This window comes from Miniopterus natalensis, chromosome 9 (genome assembly GCF_054644295.1).
Source record: "Miniopterus natalensis isolate mMinNat1 chromosome 9, mMinNat1.hap1, whole genome shotgun sequence".
NCBI lineage: Eukaryota > Metazoa > Chordata > Mammalia > Chiroptera > Miniopteridae > Miniopterus > Miniopterus natalensis.
Window position 1 is genome coordinate 15,029,921 of NC_142089.1, and position 20,680 is coordinate 15,050,600.

General features: G+C 54.3%; 2 protein-coding genes across 3 annotated transcripts; both read left to right on the plus strand.

The window, feature by feature from the left end:
* The first annotated feature begins 409 nt into the window (after positions 1–409).
* TMEM222 (transmembrane protein 222) lies at positions 410–9,250 on the plus strand. Of its 2 annotated transcripts, none has more exons than XM_016216740.2 (6): positions 410–600; positions 3,630–3,714; positions 4,966–4,997; positions 6,729–6,825; positions 6,909–7,039; positions 8,199–9,250. In XM_016216740.2, the coding sequence occupies exons 1-6, from the start codon at positions 410–412 to the stop codon at positions 8,284–8,286; spliced, it is 624 nt and encodes a 207-aa protein (XP_016072226.1). In that variant the 3' UTR covers positions 8,287–9,250. The 2 variants fall into 2 exon arrangements, with proteins under 2 accessions (XP_016072226.1, XP_016072234.1); XM_016216748.2 differs by having other exon boundaries at positions 435–600; positions 6,909–6,995.
* A 2,829-nt stretch (positions 9,251–12,079) lies between these two features.
* On the plus strand, positions 12,080–20,637 carry SYTL1 (synaptotagmin like 1). Its single transcript, XM_087820818.1, has 15 exons — positions 12,080–12,202; positions 14,620–14,848; positions 15,791–15,939; positions 16,160–16,232; positions 16,315–16,360; positions 16,806–16,878; positions 17,130–17,230; positions 17,367–17,480; positions 17,706–17,872; positions 18,126–18,222; positions 18,543–18,701; positions 19,008–19,086; positions 19,202–19,301; positions 20,015–20,220; positions 20,417–20,637. The coding sequence occupies exons 2-15, from the start codon at positions 14,658–14,660 to the stop codon at positions 20,554–20,556; spliced, it is 1,695 nt and encodes a 564-aa protein (XP_087676944.1). The 5' UTR covers positions 12,080–12,202; positions 14,620–14,657; the 3' UTR covers positions 20,557–20,637.
* Positions 20,638–20,680: the final 43 nt, after the last annotated feature.

The following is a 20,680-nucleotide window of genomic DNA, read 5'->3' on the forward strand; positions in this document are numbered from 1 at the left end:
TGCTCACTTGTAACCTGGGGGAAATACCTAAATTCGCGTGTCTAACCAATTTATGGGGATTAAAAACAATATATGGCGAGTGCTTGGCACCTAAGAAGTGCTCAATACATAGCGACTGTATCACATCTTTTAGGAGCCAGCCGTCAGCTTACTGATTAGAGTTCTGGGTCGGTCTGGGGCGCTAGACTGCGCGCTGCCTGCGGGCATCCCTGCCGCTGCCGTTCACTGCAGGCGCAAACCCGGAGGCTGGCGGGCGCCGAGGGCAAGGGGGCCAGGCACCCCGGCCCCAAGGGATGCGACTCCAATTCCCGGAGGGAAGGCCAAGCTGGGCGGACCCCAGTTCCAGGAAGTGACGCCACGCGGAGAGCAACGACCGAGCGGGGGCCGGCCGGAGCGGGGCGCGCGCAGCATGGCGGAAGCGGAAGGGGTTTCGCCTCTCCTGTCGCCTCGGTCACCCCCGCCTGGAATGGCGGAAGTGGAGGAGCCGACGGCGGCCGAGACGGACAAGAAACAGTTTAGCGGCTCTGGCGGCGTCGCCATGGATGTGGAGCGGAGCCGCTTCCCCTACTGCGTGGTGTGGACACCCATCCCGGTGCTCACGTGAGTTTCCTCCATTATCCACTTGTGCGAGTTGGAGAGCCTCGGTCCGCACGGAGTCCTCGGGCCGCCCTGGGCCAGCCTCCGGCCTCAGTCCACAGCAAGCCCGTCCCTTGGGTCAGACCAATAGGCCTTGCCCGGCGCGGTGCCAGTTTCTGCTGACGATGGGACGTGCTCCCCGCCCTCATTGCACCCGTGTAGTCAGGGAGAAAGACAGTTGTAGACCAGCGGGAAAGGTTCTGTGGCCGGGAAGCTCGTACACAAGAGGGGCCCCTAACATGGTCTGAGAAGACATCTTCATTCATTCAGTGGTTTATTCATTTCTTGAGCAAATGCTTGCTGATCACTTCCTGTACGCAAGATAACCTGCCCAGTCTGGAGGAGTTTGCTGGGATCGTACTGGCTCCTGGGTTGTCAACATTGTTAGGGTCCCCAGAGATCCGGGAGTCCAGCTCTTTGTCTTACAGATGAGACTGGAGATTACACACCATCTCAGTTGCAAAGCGTGTTTCCCTCCCAGACAGAGGTTCTTTCTGTGTCATTAGCTTTTGTCAGGAGAGAAAGCAGGTAATGCTACTGCCTTTTAGCAAGAAGCTCCTAGTTGGGGGGAGCTGGTTTGCCTTCCTGCTTCAGCCTTGACACCGATAATAACCACTCCTCACAGTGTTGGACAGTTGCCCAAGCTCTTTCTCACCCATTTTCTCTGAATTTTGCAGCCACTTTCTAAGGTAGGCATTACCTTCTCAGATGATGAAGCTGAGCTCTTTGTATCATTAAATGCCTTGATCAAGTTCACACCCCACCAAGCAAAGGTATCCCAAACTCAGTCTTCTGACTCCATAACTTGCTCTCTTTTGACTACATCCTATCCTCTCTCACCTGATGGGATAGACTTGTTTCCTTTATCAAGAATAGCTAACTGGTGTGGGAAAAGGATCATTTTTACCTTACATGTTGCCGATCCTAAAATGACCTTAATTTTTGTCTTATGTAAAAATACTTCAATTGTTTTGCGTTTCCTCTTTTTAAAAATTTTTTAAATCCTCATCTGGTATGTTGTTGTGTTTTTGTTTTTAAGTATATCTTTATTGATTTCAGAGAGAGGAAGGGAGAGGGAGGGAGAGAGATAGAAACATCAATGATGAGAGAGGGTCATTGATCGGTTGCCTCCTGCACGTCCCCTGCTAGGGATGGAGCCCACAACCCAGCATGTGCCCTGACGCAGAATTGAACCTCAATCTCCTGGATCATAGGTCGATGCTCAGCTGCTGAGCCACGCCGGCCTCACTGTTTTGTTTTGTTTTTTATTGAGAAAGAAACATTGATTGGTTGCCTCCTATACATGCCCTGACCAGGAATCGAACTGCCATCTTTTGGTATACAAGACAAGGCTCCAACCAACTGAGACACACCAGCCAGGGCTTTCATAGTGTTTAAATCATAGTGGAAGGAGATAGTAAACAAGTAAACTTATAAGAGAACTCAGAAAATAAAATGTTAATGGAAGAAGGAATAACTGGAAGGGACAGGGAATGTATTTGTTTTGCTAAAACCTGTCTTGTTATCCTAAGATCTCTTTGGTTTTTCTCTGTTCTCAAAAACACATTTGTGGAGTCCTCTGCTCTTTAAAGAGCTGATAGCAACATGAGGTAGAGGCACCATAATCCCCAGTCATCTGGGTCAAGAACAATTCACACCCCATTTCTATTCAGATCTGTGTACAGTGTTCATAAGACCAAGATGAATATACCAGAGTGCTTCATCAAAGGGCTCATGTTCCCATAGAAAGACACCCTCCAGCAGAACTACCATCCTCATACATTGTGATGATTGCTGGTCTAGAGCACAGAACTAGGAATAGATGTGGCACAAGGAACTGTCATCTGTCTTTGGATGAGGGATCAGAGAGGAGGCAGCTGAATCCAAAGATGTGTCCACCCCCTCAGAGATGTTGATAATTCTGCATGAAAAGTCAGATAATAGCTACTATTACTAATAAAAACAACTAAGATTGGATACTTACTCTGTTCTAGGCCAAACATTTTATGCTCACCCTCATTCAGTCCTTACATCAACCTAATGAAAATAGATACTGTCATCCCATTTTATAGATGAGGAAATAAAGGCTTAGAAGCCGCCATGGGGCTTTTTTCATTGAGATATTCTATCTTCCCAGATGGAAGCTCCAGCATCAGTAACTCATTCACTCATTCATTCATTCATTCAATAAATAGTTATTGAGGACCTAGTATGTACTAGATCTGCATAGAAAGCAGCTGTGGAGCTTGCCTTCATGAAGCTTCTGGACTGACAAATACTTTTGAGAGTTTCTTCTTTGGGGCTTCCCTGGGTACAGGGATCTGTTGTCTCCAGCCTTCACTCTTAATTTCCATCAGCAGATGCTGGCACAGCTGTGGTATGTGGAATACTGGTCCCAGACCCTCTCCCTAACTAGATGAAAGGAATTGAGGGGAAGGAGGGGCCTGAGGTTAGGGTCTCACATAATTCTGAGTGTCCATCCTATGGCCACTATGGGTCTTCAGCAGCTTACTCTATGCCAGTGCAGCCAATCAGATAGCAAGTATTTATTGAACACATCATGATAACAACATTGAGCAACTACCAAGTGCAAGGAAGTGTGCTAAGCACTTCACAAAGTATGTCCCTATTTAATCCTCACAGTAGCCCTTCGTTGAAGTGATATTGTTACTGCCCGCCTCTCACTGGCAGAGATGGGAATGGGTAACTCCTGCTGGCGGTGAATGAGCATCCAGCTGCTCCCCATCCTCACCCACTCGACATTATCATCCTTTCGTCATAGCCGTTCTGTGGGGGTGGGGCGGTATCCCGCTGTCCTGTTCATGTGCACCTGCCCCTCTTCTGTGCTTCCCTGGCCCCTCCAGCCACCCTCTGGCATACATCACACAGTGTTACAGTCACATGCTCTCACACTGGATTTAGTGTCCCTGGCGTCTGTCTAACCAGCTGAAAGACCCTCTAAGCTCAGCTCCTTCCCTGTCCTTTTCTCGCAGGTGGTTCTTCCCCATCATTGGCCACATGGGCATCTGTACATCCACAGGAGTCATTCGGGACTTTGCTGGCCCCTACTTTGTCTCGGTGAGTCCCCCTTCTCCCCTCTGGAGGGTTTCAAGGCTTAAGTGGAAGGTTGGCCTCTCTTGCCCACAGACAGCTTCCTGTCTCCCCAAGACCCAAGAGAATGCAGGTAGCACATAGCCCCGGCCCTGGTCCTCTGCTCCTCACCAGTGACCCCTTTACCCCTTCTCTTGCCTCCAGGACAGGCCAGAAGGGCAGTGTGGCCAGAAGGATTCTTAAGTAACTGACCCAGCCCTTTGCCCACCCCTTGGGTACTGAGACACGGGTAGGGGTTAGAGGCAAGAATGGAGAGTCAGATCATCCAGGAACCACATCTCTGGACCTTCAGAAGGTGGGAGTCACAAGGTGGGGGCACAGGGGAGGCTGACATGATTCCCTGGGTATGGCCATGGAGAAAGGGGGTGGACCTTCTATAATGAATCAGCTATGTTCTCAGGTCTTTTGGGGGGGATGTGCCAAGATGGGTGTAGTGGGCTTGTTCCAAATACGTAGGCAGCATCCTATCTATTTCGAGATTGCAGCTTCATCAAAGGCTGAAGTAAAAGTATATGGTGGCTTCAACCTGTATATATTAATAGTTGTCATGATCATCTTAACACAAAAAGGGCTTTCATATCCATTGCTTTCACTGTCATATACTTTTATGGTAATTCATCTTTGGCCAGCTGTCAGCAGATTCTGAACCCAGAATCTGACCCTGCATCACTCCCATACCACGCATCTTATATGGTAGGTCTAGGAGTTGGCTGAAATGCCTCCCTCATTGAAGGCCCCTCTAGCCCCACCCCCTTCCGTGTCCTGCTCTGAATGCAATCAGACTTGCAGATGCAGAGAAGGGCTCTCTGTATGGGCACTGCTATTGGGTCAGAAGGTCAGAGGGTGTCCTCATTCATACCACAAAGGAAACTGCCTCTCTGTGATCAAAAATCAGAAATTGACCAGAGAACTTGGAGAAAGTGAGGCCCAGAGAGAGTGAGAGAATTAACTTGGAGCCACACCCAGGGGCAGTGTGGCTGGCACCCAGAGTCCTTGTCTTGGTGTACAGTGCTCTGTACACTCCTACCCTGCTGCCTTCTTCCCACAAACATGCTGCTACTGGCACTTCACATACTGAACCAGCCCCAGAGCAAGGCACAGGCCCCATTGCTGCCCACCCAGCACCTCCTAAGTCACTGCGCTTCTACCACCAACCCAGGTCTATCTCCTGGGCTGGATGCGGGTTCCCCACTGACCTCTCCTCTTGTCTCTCAACAGGAAGACAACATGGCCTTTGGGAAGCCTGCCAAGTAAGTGATGAACACCCATGTGACTGGTCCTACGACCAGGTTCCTCCTGGCTGGGTCCTTTATCCACAGGCCAGCTAGGCCTTGCCTCAGCTCTTCAAGTCATGTTTTCAGCTCCATTGGAAGGGTGAGGAAAGGGAAGAGACTTGGTCAAGATCACACAGGAAGTGGCAGAGCTGGGACTCATACCCAGGTCTGTCTTACTCCAAAACCTAGACTCTTTCTCCTGCCTCTGAAGGAGCAAACACTCCATTTAAAGTGTAGGGGAGGCATTGTTTGGACTCCTCTGGAAAGTTCTGGTTGGCAAGAATTAAAGCAGTTCAAGTCCTCCGGGAGCTATTGCTAGTTTGCTTTAATTTTTTTCTCTCTTGGAGGGCCCATCTCAAATGTGGTTCTGGTTACAATGCCTCTGTCATCTGTATGCTCAGAACAGCATCAGGTGCCCTGTTGCCAGAGGCTGCATTCAGAAGAAGCCGGGGCCCAGGGAGGAGTTGGTATCCCACGCAGCAGAGGCAGCCTGCTGGCTTCCTCAGGCAGGTGAAAATGTGGGCCTAGGGCTTCTGAGCTGGGTGTCTGCTGCCAGGCTGCTGTTTGAGGCTCCTGGCATCCATTTCTGGGCAGGAACCCTTGAGCAGCCCCTGCCCAGGCCATGTTGCTTTCTCACTGGTCCCCTGTCTCTAAGCCAGCGATTTTCAACCTTTTTCATCTCCTGGCACACATAAACTAATTACTGAAATTCTGCAGCACACCAAAAAACATATTTTTTGCCGATCTGATTAATTCACACCGGACAGCTGTTGTGTTGACTGTGATTTGTTTTTCTTTGACAATCTAATGGAAAAGAAGTCAGTGCCCTCACTAAATAGTCAGGTATTGCATGTTTTAAAAATTCTTGGGGCGCCTCAGCTGGTTTGGCTCAGTGGTTAAAGCATCGGTCCACAGACTGAAGGGTCCCGGGTTCAATTCTGGCCAGGGGCACATACCTCGGTTGCAGGCTTGATCCCTGGCTCCAGTCAGGGCAAGTGCAGGAGTCAACCAGTAGATGTGTCTCTCACGTGGCTATTTCTCCCCTCCCCCGAAAAGCAATGGGAAAGATATCCTCGGGTGAGGATTAAAAAAAAAAAAGTGTCTTGGGGCAGACCTTTGAAAATTGCTACTCTAGGTTTCTGTGCCCAGCCATTCCACTCACAGCCGGAGGGGGCACTGACCCCCCAGTACCCCCTCGGGGGTCTCACCCAGCTTGAGGCTTATGAGCTTTAGCTTCACCAGCTGCTCTCCCACTCACCCTAACCTCCCATGTGGGGAGACGGGGGAGAATGCTTTCTGATGGATAAACTCCTCAGAGTGACATTCAAGTCCTCTACAACATGGCTCTGCTATATCTCCAGCCTCACCGTCCAGCATCTCGTCACCCTGTTCTTCCCCTGTTTCCGCTGTCCCCTCTGCCTAGAATACCCAATCCCTGCTCTGTGCCTGGCTGACTCCTCTTCCTCAGGCTGGGCTCACTGTCACCCCAGGAAGCCTCTAACACCCCCAGCTGAATTCATGTCGTCCCCAGGATCCACGTGGCATTGGGCACATCACACTGTTACACGGACCTGGAACTGACTCTTCCTTCCCTGGACCTGGCTTACCCCTGCAATTTCAGCACCCAGCTCAGGGCCCTGCACAGAGTGGGCATCAGGGAACACTGGTCGAGCTGAGCCAGTGCCCAGAGCCTCCCTCTCCCCTCAGGTACTGGAAGTTGGATCCTGCTCGGGTATACGCTAGCGGGCCCAATGCGTGGGACACAGCTGTGCATGATGCCTCTGAGGAATACAAGCACCGCATGGTAGGCGAGCCACTCCTGAGGGTGGGAACCAGGATGGGAGCTTCCCCCTAGCCCGGCCTGACCCTGCCTTCCTGCATCTCCAGCACAACCTCTGCTGTGACAACTGCCATTCACACGTGGCGTTGGCCCTGAACCTGATGCGCTACAACAACAGCACCAACTGGAACATGGTAACACTCTGCTTCTTCTGCCTACTCTATGGAAAATATGTCAGGTGAGCTACCCACCCCCCACTGTCCCCTGGGGCTGCTCTCCCAAGGATCCCAGCAGGGACATTTCTGGAGTCCTGCAGCTAACAAAGCAGATGTTGGTTGGAGATGTTGAAGGTTCTAGAACAACTAGCTGAGTTCCTGGTGGAGAGGGAGGTGGCTGTGCTGAAGGTCAGCTCCACCTGGGTATCAAGCTCAGCTCTGTCACTTGCTCACTGTGAGATCTTGGGTAACTGCCTTGGCCTCTCAGCTGCAGCTGTTCTTGGTAAAATGGAGATAAAAGATTCTGGCTCCTCAGGGAGGCTGTGAGTGCACAGAACCCTGTGTGCGGGTCAAGTGAACAGGTAAACATTCATAGGAGAATGGGTAACTGCCCCACATGGTCCCTTCCCAGCATCCATCATCTGAGGCAGGGTCTGGGCAGGTGGGCGCCGGTGGTGGCCTGGGAGGACCTTGGAAGCCACAGCCTCATGACCTGTAGGGTCAAAGGTATTAGTCCCAATTCACAGGTACAGGCAACTCAGAGAGGTTGAATGACCTGTCCACTTGGAGCCAGCACGCACCTAGGCAGCCAGGCTTTACTCTAACTGCCCTCATCATTAAGAGCGTCTGAAAAGGAGGCTCTCGAGCCTTTTTATAGTCCAAAGGCTTTTAGAGGTCCCCTGAGAAGAAGTCTATAACTGTGGTCACACACACTGAAACAGAGCAGGAGTTGTACCCAGAGCCCTGACTCCAGCCACAACAATGCTAACGCTTGCTGACTCCTCCCCTCCCCGGGGGCCCCATTATGAGAGCTGTGGGCAGATAATGCTCCTGGTTTTCATGCCCAGACAAGTTCCTGGTCCTCTCATTGGAGACCTCTCCCCAGAGACTGGGGTGATTGTAGATGGAGCCAATAAGGCCTAGAGAAGGTGGGCACATCTTCTGTAACCCACCCAGAGATGTGTCACATCTCCACCTGGACTAGCTCCTGCCCAGGACTATCGTTGGCAGTGCTCCATAGTGGGCACCATGTCCAGCCCAGTGACCAAATTAGAGAGTGAAGGTGTGGTTCCAGGAGCTTCCTCAGGGACAGGAGCGCCTCCTGGGTTTGGATGGAGGGGGCTCTGGGTGGCATGCTCACTCACCAGGCCCTTCCACCCATGCTCCCCTCTCCCCCATTAGCGTCGGGGCCTTCGTGAAGACCTGGCTACCCTTCGTCATCCTCCTGGTCATCATCTTAACCACCAGCCTGGTGTTTAACCTTCGGTGATGGCTGCCTCGTGGCCCTGGACCCGCCACTCCTTTCAGTTCCAGATTCTTTCTCCTCACCCCAAAAAGCAGGGATGAGCCTGCTGCTGGTTTTGACCCAGGGGTCTGGGCTAGGTGGGATGGCATAGGGCTGAGGATGAGCAGGGGTTGGGGTGTGTAGTTAGTTGCCTGTTGTGTCTCCCTGGTCACTCAGAAGTTCCCTGACCCTTCTTCCCAGGCTGGTGAGCCCCGTGCTTGAAGCACCCTCTCTGTTCATCTGTTGGAAAGGCTTTAGCTTTTCTCTGTAGAGCTGCTCCTGTGCTGCCTGCTGGGCTTCCACTGCCTCAGTTTGGTGCCTGGTGGGGGAAGGGAGGCCATTTGGACCCACCAGACAGGGCCAGAGCTGGATTTGGAGCCTGTTCTCCTGCCAGGCTCTGATCCTGGGGTGGGCGGGGTACACTAGGAAGTCCCAATAAACTAAGCTGCTCTGGGGCCCTCACCACTGGCCTCTAGAATGGTCCAGTTGGGCTGGATGGGCCCTCCTTTGGCCAGAAGTTGCACTAGGGGTAGTTTATGCCCCATCTCCTGGGGCCCTCCAGACCATGCAGCCCCTCTTCCCATTCTCCCAGGGCCTCCAAGCACTTGGGCCCATCTCCCCCTGCAATTCAGGGCCTGGGCTCCCCTAGTCAGGCTGGAGAAATGAGTGACACTGATGTGTCCAGAGTGACATCCTGTTCATCAGAACAGTAGAAACAAAGCCTGGCCCTGGCCCCAGGTGTGGACCTCATGCTGGTGATGGCACCCCTTGGGTCCAAGATGTGGGGGCCATAGAGCAGCCAGAGCCATCAGGGAGCTGAAGGGGAGTGGTTTCCTCCCACCTACCTTGGCTCCCTCTTCTATTGTGTGAAGGGCCTGTGCTGCCCCCTAACCTCTGCCCCGTGGATTCCTATGTGTGGGGCTCCCTGGATGGGACAATAAAGAGTTTTAACTCCAGAAAGTGCCTTGTCCTTGTTTTCCCCCTTCATTGGTCCCTTCACCTCTTCAACTTATATCTCCTTGGTGTCCTTGGGTACCTCTTCCCCTGGCAAGGGGTCTGGTTAAGTCTTTACCCAGTGCCTGGCTTATAGGGGCAGAGCATCCTTCAAGTATATCCTGCCCTGGGCCCAGGTCTGGGAGTTCCCACCATTCCTCACCTACCATTCCAAAGCTTTCTCTTCAAGGTAAATGAATGTTGAAATTCCTTCCATACTCCCTGTTGGGAGGAACTTGACAGTTGGGGCTGAGCAAACCACAGCCCAGGGGTCTACAGTTGGGATAGGCCAAGAGAGCCCTAGCCCCTGACTCCGGCCATATTCATCATCAGTCATATTGCCAAGTTCCTTGTACTGACCCCAGTGATCCAGTCACTGTCCTGCTCCAGCAAGCCTCCCCTTCTCTGTGGCCTTCAGAGCCCCGCATTCTCCACTGTCCACACACCCTGCTCTTCAGCGCCTGCCTACCTCCAGTCCTGTGCTTCCCGCCTGCTGAAATCATGGCCTTTCTTCCCAAAGCCCAGCTGAAAACTAAGTCACTTTCTTGAGGTGGTCTTTCCTAACCTTGCCCTTGGTCACGCGTCACTTAGTTGAACTAGCACAGGATTTGGTCTCCAAATCTTGAGCCCTTCGGGTTCATTCTGAGTATGGCCTTGAGGACAGCTCCTGCTGCTCGCCCTCAGAGCCCTGGGTCAGCCATCAGCTCATCCCAGACCCTGCAGTGCTGTGGTCTCCAAGCCTGAAGTTTCTCCAGGACAAGTTTCCCCCTCCCCACTTCAGAAACATTCCATTTTCAAAAATCTTTCTTGCATATCAGGGTCCATCAGAGCTGGTTGGAGGCAGGGGGAGTTCCAGTACAGAGGAAAACCACAGCAAAACAGATAGAAAAAAGTTTTAAAACCTGCTTCTGCCTAGCAGAATTTTCAGTTCACCTTGCAGAGACAGGACATAAACAGGTGCTGTGAGAATCACCCAACAATTATTACTGAGTATTTACTATGTGCCAGGCCTTGTCATAAAGTCCTTTTGAGGTAAGTGTATCATCCCTATTTTACCAATAAAGAAAGAAGCACAGAGAAGTAAACTGATTTGCTCAAGGTCACAGAGATAGGAAAAACAGAACGATGTTCAAACCCAGCAGCTTTGCTCTGGAGCCCCCACTCGGAACCACCCTGTGAGATGGCCTCACTGGAGCACAAGGAGGGAAAGTGGAGAGGGGCTGTTTCTCCAAAGGACTGGGGCAGTATCACAAGAGAGAATGGATGCTGGAGATCAGAAAAAGGAAACTTGTAAGATAGTCCTGTGAGATGGCTGCTGTTTTCCCTGTTCTAAAAAGGGAGAGAGTGGGGCTTCCAAAGATTATTGATCCAAAGCCATGGGGGGCCATGTGGCCCTCCAGGAAATTTTAACCCAGATCTGGGGCTTCTTTACAATTTAAAGTTGCCTAGAAACTGGCCACAGTGCACAGGCATTGAGCCCCCAGCGGGTGACAGCAGGTGGGAAAGCATTCTGCAGTGGAGAATGAGGGAGCACAGATGGCTAGGGGTGCTGAAGGGACAGGGAGCAGAGTCTGTAGTAAGGTTCTAAGGACAGTCATGTGCATATGTATATTTATGAAGGGCCTGCAGGGATCGCATTGAGTCTGTAGTAAGGTTCTAAGGACAGTCATGTGCATATGTATATTTATGAAGGGCCTGCAGGGATCGCATTGAATTGTGAAAACCATCTGAAAAGGGATTACCCCCATTTAACAGATAAGTAAAAAGTCAGAAAATAAGATTGACTTGCAAAAAAATAAATGGGGAAGGCTGGACCTTGGGCTGAGGTAGCTGAGGGACCCTCAGGTGCTCAGAATGGTGATAACATTACTGGAGCCAGTTCTGATGAGGAAGGAAAGGAGTGGGGTGTCATTTAGAGTCCTCTCCCTGTCCCATCTCCTCTCTTGGGGGTCTGGGAGGTACCCTCTGATCTTTAATCCATACCAAAAAGGGGAACACAGCAGGACAGGCAGAGTAGAATGAAGCAGACTTCTGGGGATCCTGAAGCTTTTGTGTGGCCTTGGTCCATGGTCTTAAAGCAAATGCAATCTAGGGCCCAAAGCATTCTCAGGGTGGGGCAGAATCTGGGAGAATGGGGTGCTCAAAGGGATTCCTCAGGCACAGAGGGTCCCCTCACCTCTACACACACACACACACACCCTAGTGACCAGCACTTCCCAGGAGGCATACGTGGACATGGAGGGGCAGTGGTTGTCAAAAGGGACTTTGTTGGAGAGGGAACAGCTGGTACCCATTCTATGCCAGCTTGTACCAGGCACTTTTATTTCCCTTAAATACGCTCTTCGCACTCCGCTGCCCACAGTTTGCATTGAAGGAAGTTGCAGGTCAGAATGGTGAAGAGACTTGCTCAAAATCATAGTGGAGAGCAGAAACTCTGCTCAGGGTTGTCTAACTGCAGTCTGCAATCCTTCCATTACCCTGGTTCTTAGAAAGGTTTCTAACTTTGCTTTCAAAGCAAATTCCCATCAGCTCCTCAGAGGACAGATTGGGGCTGCTACCCATTCCACAGATGGGGCAGCCAAGGCCAAGGGGTGACAGGAGTTACAGAGTAAGTCGGTAGTGGAGCTGGAGCCAAGTCCCAGGCCTCTGGGGCCCAGCAAATCGGCTCTGGGTTTTCTGAAAGCAGAGGCTAGGCGCATGCCTGGGAACCAGAATCCAGGCCCGGTTTTGCATCAGGCCCTCCTGAGAAGGTGTTTCCTCCTTCTAGTGGGGCAGCTACTCTGCTGAGAGAGCTGAGCCGCGGGTTGAGTCAGCCTTAGTCCCTCACTGCTCTTCTCCTGGTCCCTGAAACTCGGCTGCCAGGGGAGCTGGGGCCACCCTACGAAGGATCCATACTGGATCCCTACAGGTAACATACCTCAGGACAAGGGTCCCCTGCTAGTGTCCCAAGGGGCAGGCACTGCCACCTGGTATCCTGAGCGAACTCTGGGACCTTGGGTGGGGGAGGCGGGAGTGTGTCTGGGACTGGAACAGCCAGACAGATGGATAGACCCTTGTACTGACCAATGGGTCTGTCCCATAGTGTTGAAACAGAGCAGAGAGGACCAGATACTTGATTCTGCCTCTGGAAGGAAAGGGGACTACAGGAAAGCCTGTGCTGCTGGGGACTCTGGGCTCAGGTGCCCACAGCCCAGCCCCAGGAAGACCTGCAAGACAAGAACAGGGTCATTTTTGCAAAATGTCCTCTCACCTCTACACACACACACACACACACACACACACACACACACACCCCTACCTGGTGGCCCTTGGGGTACCAGAATACATACCATAGCACACAGCTCAGTTACACTTACAGTACAGTAGGAAATACACAGTGCACACACCACACAACACTGTCACCCAGAAAGTCACTGAGCACATCACAGAGACAACAGTCACCCAGTCAGCATCACACTGTGACATGACACACAGGCAGTGATATGACATTCATGCCGGCAAAATATACAGGCTCATAGATCCTCAGTACGCAGGCATGCCTGCTGGACCGACTGTCAAAACAGCACAGCTCAACGGAGACATCACTGTGGGCTCACACCAGCCACAGAAGGGCCCAAATTGCATTTGCAACATCCAATACCTTGAACACAGTAGGTGTGCAGGAACTAGTGTTAACGCAGGGCATGCAGGCCCTCACACAGGCTACATACAACACGCCTGGTGCAGACATGCAGGAACCCAGGCTCCCAGGTGAGGGTGGGGCAGCAGGGGAGAGGGCTCCCTTGGGCTTGGACACTGACTCAGCTGGGAGGGCACAGGGCGCAGGCAGCAGGGACAAGCCAGAGCCTGCCTTCCCATGCAGCCCAGCCTGGTGCCCTCGAATGGGAGGGGACAGGAGGGATAGGAAGGAGAGATTGTCCAGTGGGCTCAGGCCATGGCTCTGCTCTGCCCGTGGCCCAGTCATGGGCCCCTTGCCACGTCCACACACCCACACGCCCCTCAGGCCTGGGCAAATGTTTTGCTTCCGGAGTCACCACTGTACCTGAGCAGCTGGAGCTGCTTTGTCAGCACTTAGCCTCCACCACTGGGACCCTAGCCAGGTCCTGTGTCAGGGAGATGGGGGATCCATATGGCCAGAGCGAGGGGCCCAGGGGGTCTAGACAAGAGGGCAGGACTGGCAGCTGGGGCATTCCTGGTCTAGAGGCCTGAGGGAGTGGGTGGGTCCCGCTGTTACCTCGGTGGGGGGAAGGGGAGGAAGTTGGGGGTGTGGGCTGGGAGGAGGTTGCCTCAGACAGGAAGGCCAAATGGGCCAGGGCAGGGTGGAGGTGAAGGGTAGAGGGAGGGGACCCATGTTGGGAGGTTCCAGGGCATGGAGGTGAGCAGATATGTGTGTGTGCCTATGTGCATGTTTGTATGTGTTCATTCCCTAGGTGTGTGCAGATGTCTTTAATTCATCAAACTTTTAGCAACCATCTGTTGTGTGCAAAGTACTGGCTTTGGGGGTGAGGGCCTGTCCTTACTTCAAGGAGCTCACAATCCATTTGGGGGGTGGTACTGTGTGGAAAAAGACTGTGTGATGGGGATATCTAGGAACAAGTCTTTGTCCGAGGACTTTTTTTTTTTTAATGCTTATTTATTTCATTTTGTTTGGGTTTTTTTTAATTGATTTCAGAGAGAGGAAAGGAGAGGGAGAGAGAGATAGAAACATCAATGATGAGAGTCATTGATCTGCTGCCTCCTGCACGCGTCCTGCTGTGGATCGAGCCCACAACCCTGGCATGTGCCCTGAGCAAGCATCGAACCACAGTCTCCAGGATCATAGGTTGATGCTCAACCACTGAGCCACACTGTCTGGGCCCAGGACTTATTCTTATACAGGTGAACCCACCCTGTGCTGTGGGTCCTGCCTGCCTTTGTGTGCAGGTTTAAGACTATGTTAGATCCATCTCTTGGTTTGGGCATGGGTCTGGGCCTGTGACTACTTAGGGCCCTTCATGGAGGAACAGGTGTGTGTGTGCCTGTCCTTATACAGGCATCAGTGTGCATGTGTGACTGGAAATACATCTCAGTGTAGGCAGTTGTGTTTACAGGTATCAGTGTGTGTGCATGTGTGACTCTGTATATGTCTTCAAGTGTGTCCCTGAGTGTGTTTATGGGCCAGTGTTTGCATGTGTCCATGGGTACATCTCATGCCACCTTGACCTCAGCCTTCCTGGGTTGTACCCTGCCCACCACCTAGCATATATTTGGGCAGAAAGGGGCAGTCAACTCCAGGATGTGCCCTATATTTGGGCAGGGCTTGACCTTCCCCCCATCTGCCCTCAGGGAGCCATGTGTGCCCAGTGGGGGCACTGCCCCAGCTGATGCCCCAGAGGGGCCACCCATCTCAAGAGGGGCTCTGGGCTCCGCCTTACCTCCTCATGGCGCATGAGCCAGAGCCCAAGGCCGATGGGCTGTTGGACCTCAGCTTCCTGACAGAAGAGGAGCAGGAGGCCATTGTCAACGTCCTGAAGCGAGATGCCCACCTGCGCCAGCTGGAGGAGGGGCGGGTCAGGTGAGGCAGGGAAGGAGTAGGGGGCCTCAGGCACTGGGGGGCTCCAACCCTGCCCCCACCAACATGCAGCCTATCAGATATCTGAGCAGTTCTTGTTTTTGCTTTTTGGTTCCCTGCACGCCTGGCCAGCTCAGCTTATCACCTCTCCCAGGGAGGCTGCATCAGCTCCCTGCCAGCTTCCCCTCCTCTAGGCTTGCCTGCTCCAGCCAACCCACCATATCACAGCTGGAGCTCCTCAGATCTGTCCTTAATATGCCTTGCTGAACCCTCTCTTGGCTCCTCAGCATCTTGTGTCAGGGGCAAGCTCCTAAGTGTGGTCCACAAGGCCTGCCTGATTGGTCTCTGCCAGCCTCCCACATCTCATCTCCTACCACCACCCCTGGTGCTCCACAGGCCCTGAACACACCCACCTTTCACTTCTAGGATGTTCCCTCTTCCTGGAAGACACAGTGGCAAAGGAGCATGGGACTTATAAGTAGTGCTTGGGACAGATACCTCCTAGCTATGTAACTTTGGGCAACTCATCTGACCTCCCCAGCACCACTCTCCTCAACTGTAAAGTGGGGCTAAGGAATCCTACCTCATAGAATTAGGAGGGATTATGCATAGTAGTCATTTTAATAAATAAATTCTTCTACTTCTCTACCTGGTGAAATCCAATTTGTCCTTTAAGAAGCAATTCAAATGCTGCCTCCTCTGGGAAGCCCTTCTGGATTCCCACAAACCTGGCACCTTCTTATATTCATCTTGGCACCTACATCACTATAGTGTACTTGTCTATTCTGGACTTGGTCTCCCCACCAGCCTGAGCTCCTCCAGAGCAGGGATCAAGTCTGATTTGCTGTTTTGTCACTGGCCCCAAGTACAGGGCCTGGCATATAGTGAGTGGCAGGAATGTTGGTTGGATGAGTGGTAACAGCCATGGCCTCCCCTATCCTTCAGCAAGCTCCGGGCTTCACTGGCAGACCCTGGGCAGCTGAAAATCCTGACGGGGGACTGGTTCCAGGAAGCACGTGCCCAACGGCACCACCATGCCCACCTTGGATCTGACCTCGTCCGAGCCTCTATCCGCAAGAAAAAGAGCTCCAAGGGTGAGAAGAGATCCTCAGGGTAGGGCAGGCCTTGTGCAGGCTGGGGTACCCAGTATATGTAGGCAGGTAGAGGACCCCTGAGTCCCAGTCCCAGCTGCCCCTGGTACTGTGTGCCTTTGGCTGGGTACCACCCCTCAGTGGGCTATGGGAGGTGGGTATCATTTCCCAAGGCCAGACTCTCTGTGAAGGGGGGTTCACAGAACTTCTCACCTGTATGTAGGAGAACAGACTCTGGGTAGCAATGGGGAAACTGAGGCTGCTGGGAAAGAGACTGAAGAGGAGTTGGAGCCCAGGTGAGTGTGCGTGGCAGGGAGGGGAGGGTGCCTACCAGTCATCTGGGTCCTGTCCCTGACAACCACCTCTCCCTACTCCTAGACTCCTCATAGATGAGGCCCCTGAGGAGAGGCTCAGTGAGGCTGAGGTGAGTATTGAGTGACTGAGTGAACTAATAAAGGAACATACAGTGGAGTAGAGGTGGGATGTGTTGGGAAAGAGACCCAGCCTGAGAATCAAGAGACCCTGGTCTGTCACCCTCTTCTGTCAAATGGGAGTATGGACCCCTAAGAAAATCTCTAAATCTGGCTATTAGAGGCCGAGTAGCAACTGAGCAGGTCGAGGTCCAGGACTCAGAAACTACTGGCTCCCACTGCTGGGACCCTGGGAGTCAGGCGGGGCAGGCACTGAAGGGTGAAGGGGTGTGGAGTACAGGTCCAACTGGTCCTGCCGCTGGTTGCCAGCTCTGCCCCGATGGCTGTGCTAACCTAAAGCGGGGGCAACCTTAGCTGGAGCCTCTGACCTGTGACCCCATCATAACCTTTTAACCTTTCATCACTAGTCCCCACTGTGACCTCTACCCCTTCTTTTAGGGACCTGATTTCCCCTCACCATATGTCCCCCCAAAGGCTTCAGATCATGAAGAGGAGCCCCAGCCCCAGGAAGGTAAGTGGGAGGATGTGTTGGGGAGCAGAGAGGTTGCGGGGATCAGAGGCAATTCTAAGCGTTTCCAGCCACCAGTGTTGACCTTCCTCCACCTGCGCTGGGGGGAGGGGGTGGCGTGTGGTCTCTAAGGACGACCCCGGGGCAGCACTGGGGCCCCAATCTTCAGGTCAGGGGGGTGGTAAACTAGTCCCTACAAATTTGCTCGGGACGGGCTCGGAGAGGCCCGTTCAGCAGCTAGTGCCCCACCCCAGCCCCTGGCCCCGGGGGTACACAGGTTTACGAGGACGAGGCGGACCCAGAGCCGGAGCCCGGCGCTCGGGAAGAGGAGGAGCCGCAGCCCCGCGCAGCCCAGGTAGGCGGGAGCGGCCCGCGGCTGCTCCCAAGACCCGGAGCGGATTCCGGGCCGGGAGCGAGCCGTCCGGGACGGAGCGCCGTCGGGGAAGGGGCTGGAAAAAGCGGGGCGCCCGCGTCACTTTCCCCCTCCCCAGATCCAGGCGGCGACCGAGATCCTGGAGAACGGGGAGGAAGCCCCGGGGCCCGGACTCTCACTCGACCGCATGCTCAGCAGCAGCTCCTCCGTGTCCAGCCTCAACTCCTCCACGGTGAGGGGAGAGAGAGGGGAGGGCGCCCCCCTCCCCACAGCCTGACAGCCCCTACCCGACCTCCCCCTCGCCCCGGGACCTGACACTCCAGCCCCTAGGCAAGCTACCTCGCAGTGCCCTTTACCTCACCTCACTTTGCCCCCATAACCCCCATCTGAACCTTCCACGCTCCGGGGCTACGACGTGAGCTTGCCCCCCGCCCTGACCTCCTCTCCCCGCCCCCAGCTGAGCGGCAGCCTGCTGAGCCTGTCGGGGGAGGCGGAGGCGGGTGCGGTGCAGGTGCGAGGCTCCGTACAGTTCTCGCTGCTCTACGAGCCGAACGCCGCCGAGCTGCGCGTGCAAGTGATCCAATGCCAGGGCCTCGCCGCCGCGCGGCGCCGCCGCTCGGACCCGTGAGTGCCCCCTGCGGGCGGGCGGGGGCGCCAGGGAGACTCACCGCGCAGCCCCACCACCTGTCTTGGCCGGTTTCCCGAGATCTCCAAAATCGTAGTGACAACGTTCTTGGGAGGCGTGGGGTTGAGTGAGATGACTCCTGTAATGAGTTGCAAGAGGCCTGGCACGGGAAGCTGTGTTCCAGGCTGTGGCTGGGAAAGCTCCGAAAGGCCCACCCCCCCTTATCTCTGGTCCTCACCTCCCCCACCCCAGCTACGTAAAAAGCTACCTCCTCCCGGATAAGCAGAGCAAGCGCAAGACGGCCGTGAAGAAGCGGAATCTGAACCCGGTCTTCAATGAGACTCTCCGGGTAAGTCTGTGACGAAGGGGGGAGCCCCTTCCCCCCCCCGCCCCTGTTCATGCATCGGACGTCCCTTCCTGAGGGCTCAGGGTGGCAGGGGCAGCCACAGTGTCGTCAGTGCCCGTCGCTCCAGTCCTCCATTCTGCCACAACGGCAGGGAATCTAGCGGTGGGCTCGGCATTAGTCCAGACTCCCATTAATGCCCTTCGGGGCTCCCCAGGATTCCACCCTGTAAGGAAACTGGTGCAGCAAGCCCCAGTCCACACTCCCGCAGCACCGAAGCCAGGGCCATCAGCGACGCTCCATTAACGCGCACCTCCTGTCCCCAGTACTCTGTCCAGCAGGCCGAGCTCCCGGGCCGCGTGCTGAGCCTGTCTGTGTGGCACCGCGAAAGCCTGGGTCGCAACATCTTTCTGGGCGAAGTCGAAGTGCCCCTGGATACTTGGAACTGGGACTCCGAGGCCGTCTGGCTCCCCCTGCAGCCCCGGGTGAGGCAGCTGATCCGCGTAGAGGGACTCGCGGCACAAATCTCCGGTTTTCACCCCACCGAGCTTTCCCGGAGGCCCCTCAGACTGCGCCTTCTGCAGACCCTCCTCTCAGCCTGGAAATCTTTCCACTAGATGCAAAGACCTGGCCCCCAACGGCCAGGGTTTTTTTGAGGGTCTGCTCCTACAGATCCCTCCCACCCTGCTAGCCATACCCTATGGGTGCCTGGAGACTCCACCCCCTTGGGGCCTTTTTGCCTTGAGTCTGTCCCCTTCCCTGACCAACCGCCTCTCAACTGCCTCTCCTAGGTCTCACCCTCTCCTGATGACCTTCTCAGCCGAGGGCTGCTCTCTCTGTCCCTCAAATATGTCCCCGCTGGCTCTGAGGGTGAGTGGCCGCCCAGGAGAGACTAAGCTGGAAGGGCCTCTGGGAAGCAGGGGACTTCTGTCCCACAAGAGGAGGGCTGTCCATGGGGCAAAGTCTGAGCCCCACTTTTCCACAGGCGCAGGACTGCCCCTGAGCGGGGAGCTGCACTTCTGGGTGAAGGAAGCTCAGAACCTCGTGCCTCTTCGTTCAGGGTCCCTGGATACTTACGTACAATGGTGAGGGGCATTGGGAGCTCCCCACCCCCTTCTAATCATCCACCCTTGATCCCCCCCAGCCTGGGCTTTGACCTCTGAGCAGGGGTGAAGGGGACAGCTTGAGTCCAGAGAGTTGAGGACACCTTTGAGGAGCTGCATTTCAGTGACGGGCACCTATAGGACTTGTTGGAGAGCTGAGGCTGAGACCCGGGAGGTCATGGGGGCCCTTCCATGGAAAACCTGCAAGGCCAGGCTTTGGGGCCTGCAGTTCAGTGGTTTTCAAAGTAAGCTCTGGGGGACCTCTGGTGGTGTCCCCAGGTTCTGCCCCACCCTCAGAGAGTGAAATGGAGGTAGGCCAAACAGGTTCTAAGATCCCAGCCCTGATTCAAACATTGTTTGTCTCTTAGGTTTTGTACTTCTGAGCAATATTTTTATCTTGCAGAAAGGGCTCCAAGGCTTTAAAAAGTTTGGAAACTACTCTGGGGGACAGCAGGAAGTCAATGAAGGTCACTGAGCCGGGGAGTAGCAAAATTCCATTTCAGAGCCGTTACTCTGGCAGGAGACCTGAGAGGAGGCTGCTGTAAAGGTCCTAGGGTATCGAGGGTTTGAGGCCAGGTCTCAGGTGGGAGCCAGGGGGCATGGACACTGTGAGGGAGCATAGGTAGGACTCTGACTGGTTGGTTCTCGGGAGTATGATCGGGTAGCTACTTGATGCCAGCCCACCTTCCCCATAGCTCAGTGCTGCCTGATGACAGCCGGGCCAGCCGCCAACGGACAAGGGTGGTGCGAAGGAGCCTCAGCCCTGTGTTCAACCACACCATGGTTTACGATGGCTTCGGGCCTGCTGACCTGCGCCAGGCCTGTGCTGAGCTTTCCCTCTGGGACCATGGGGCCTTGGCCAGCCGCCAGCTTGGGGGCACACGCCTCAGCCTGGGCACCGGTAAGTGGGGCAGGACCCTGGGGGCAGCCCATGCTGGGAGGCAGGGGCTTAATGTGTGGCCATGGGCAGTTTTCTGCCCTTTTGTGAGCTTTAGTGTCCACTGAGAACTGCGGTGTCAGTGCATAATCTGGGATCAGGCAGGTTTTCCTTGGGACGTGAGGTGTCTAACATGCCCATGACCTCCACCCTTGCCCAGGCAGCAGCTACGGGCTCCAGGTGCCTTGGATGGATTCCACACCTGAGGAGAAGAAGCTGTGGCAGACACTCCTGGAGCGACCATGCGAGTGGGTGGATGGCCTTCTTCCCCTCAGAACCAACCTGGCCCCCAGGACATAGCTGCCTGACAAGCCTTACCAAACCCCTCTCTGGACCATCATCTCAGGGCCTGCCCTTGGCAAACGTCAATAAAGTATATTCTAAGGGCAATAAGGAGCTGATATCTACTTGGGGCTGGGGGGAT

What these genes read in the sequence shown, in the direction of transcription:
- SYTL1 (XM_087820818.1), top strand. Translation starts at nt 14,658, where the DNA reads ATGCCCCAGAGGGGCCACCCATCTCAAGAGGGGCTCTGGGCTCCGCCT. An exon ending in AGAGGCTCAGTGAGGCTGAG is followed by an intron (nt 16,361 to 16,805) that starts GTGAGTATTGAG and finishes CCCTTCTTTTAG; the next exon opens with GGACCTGATTTCCCCTCACC. An exon ending in GGAGCCCCAGCCCCAGGAAG is followed by an intron (nt 16,879 to 17,129) that starts GTAAGTGGGAGG and finishes GCCCCACCCCAG; the next exon opens with CCCCTGGCCCCGGGGGTACA.
- TMEM222 (XM_016216740.2), top strand. Translation starts at nt 410, where the DNA reads ATGGCGGAAGCGGAAGGGGTTTCGCCTCTCCTGTCGCCTCGGTCACCC. An exon ending in ACACCCATCCCGGTGCTCAC is followed by an intron (nt 601 to 3,629) that starts GTGAGTTTCCTC and finishes CTTTTCTCGCAG; the next exon opens with GTGGTTCTTCCCCATCATTG. An exon ending in GCCTTTGGGAAGCCTGCCAA is followed by an intron (nt 4,998 to 6,728) that starts GTAAGTGATGAA and finishes CTCTCCCCTCAG; the next exon opens with GTACTGGAAGTTGGATCCTG.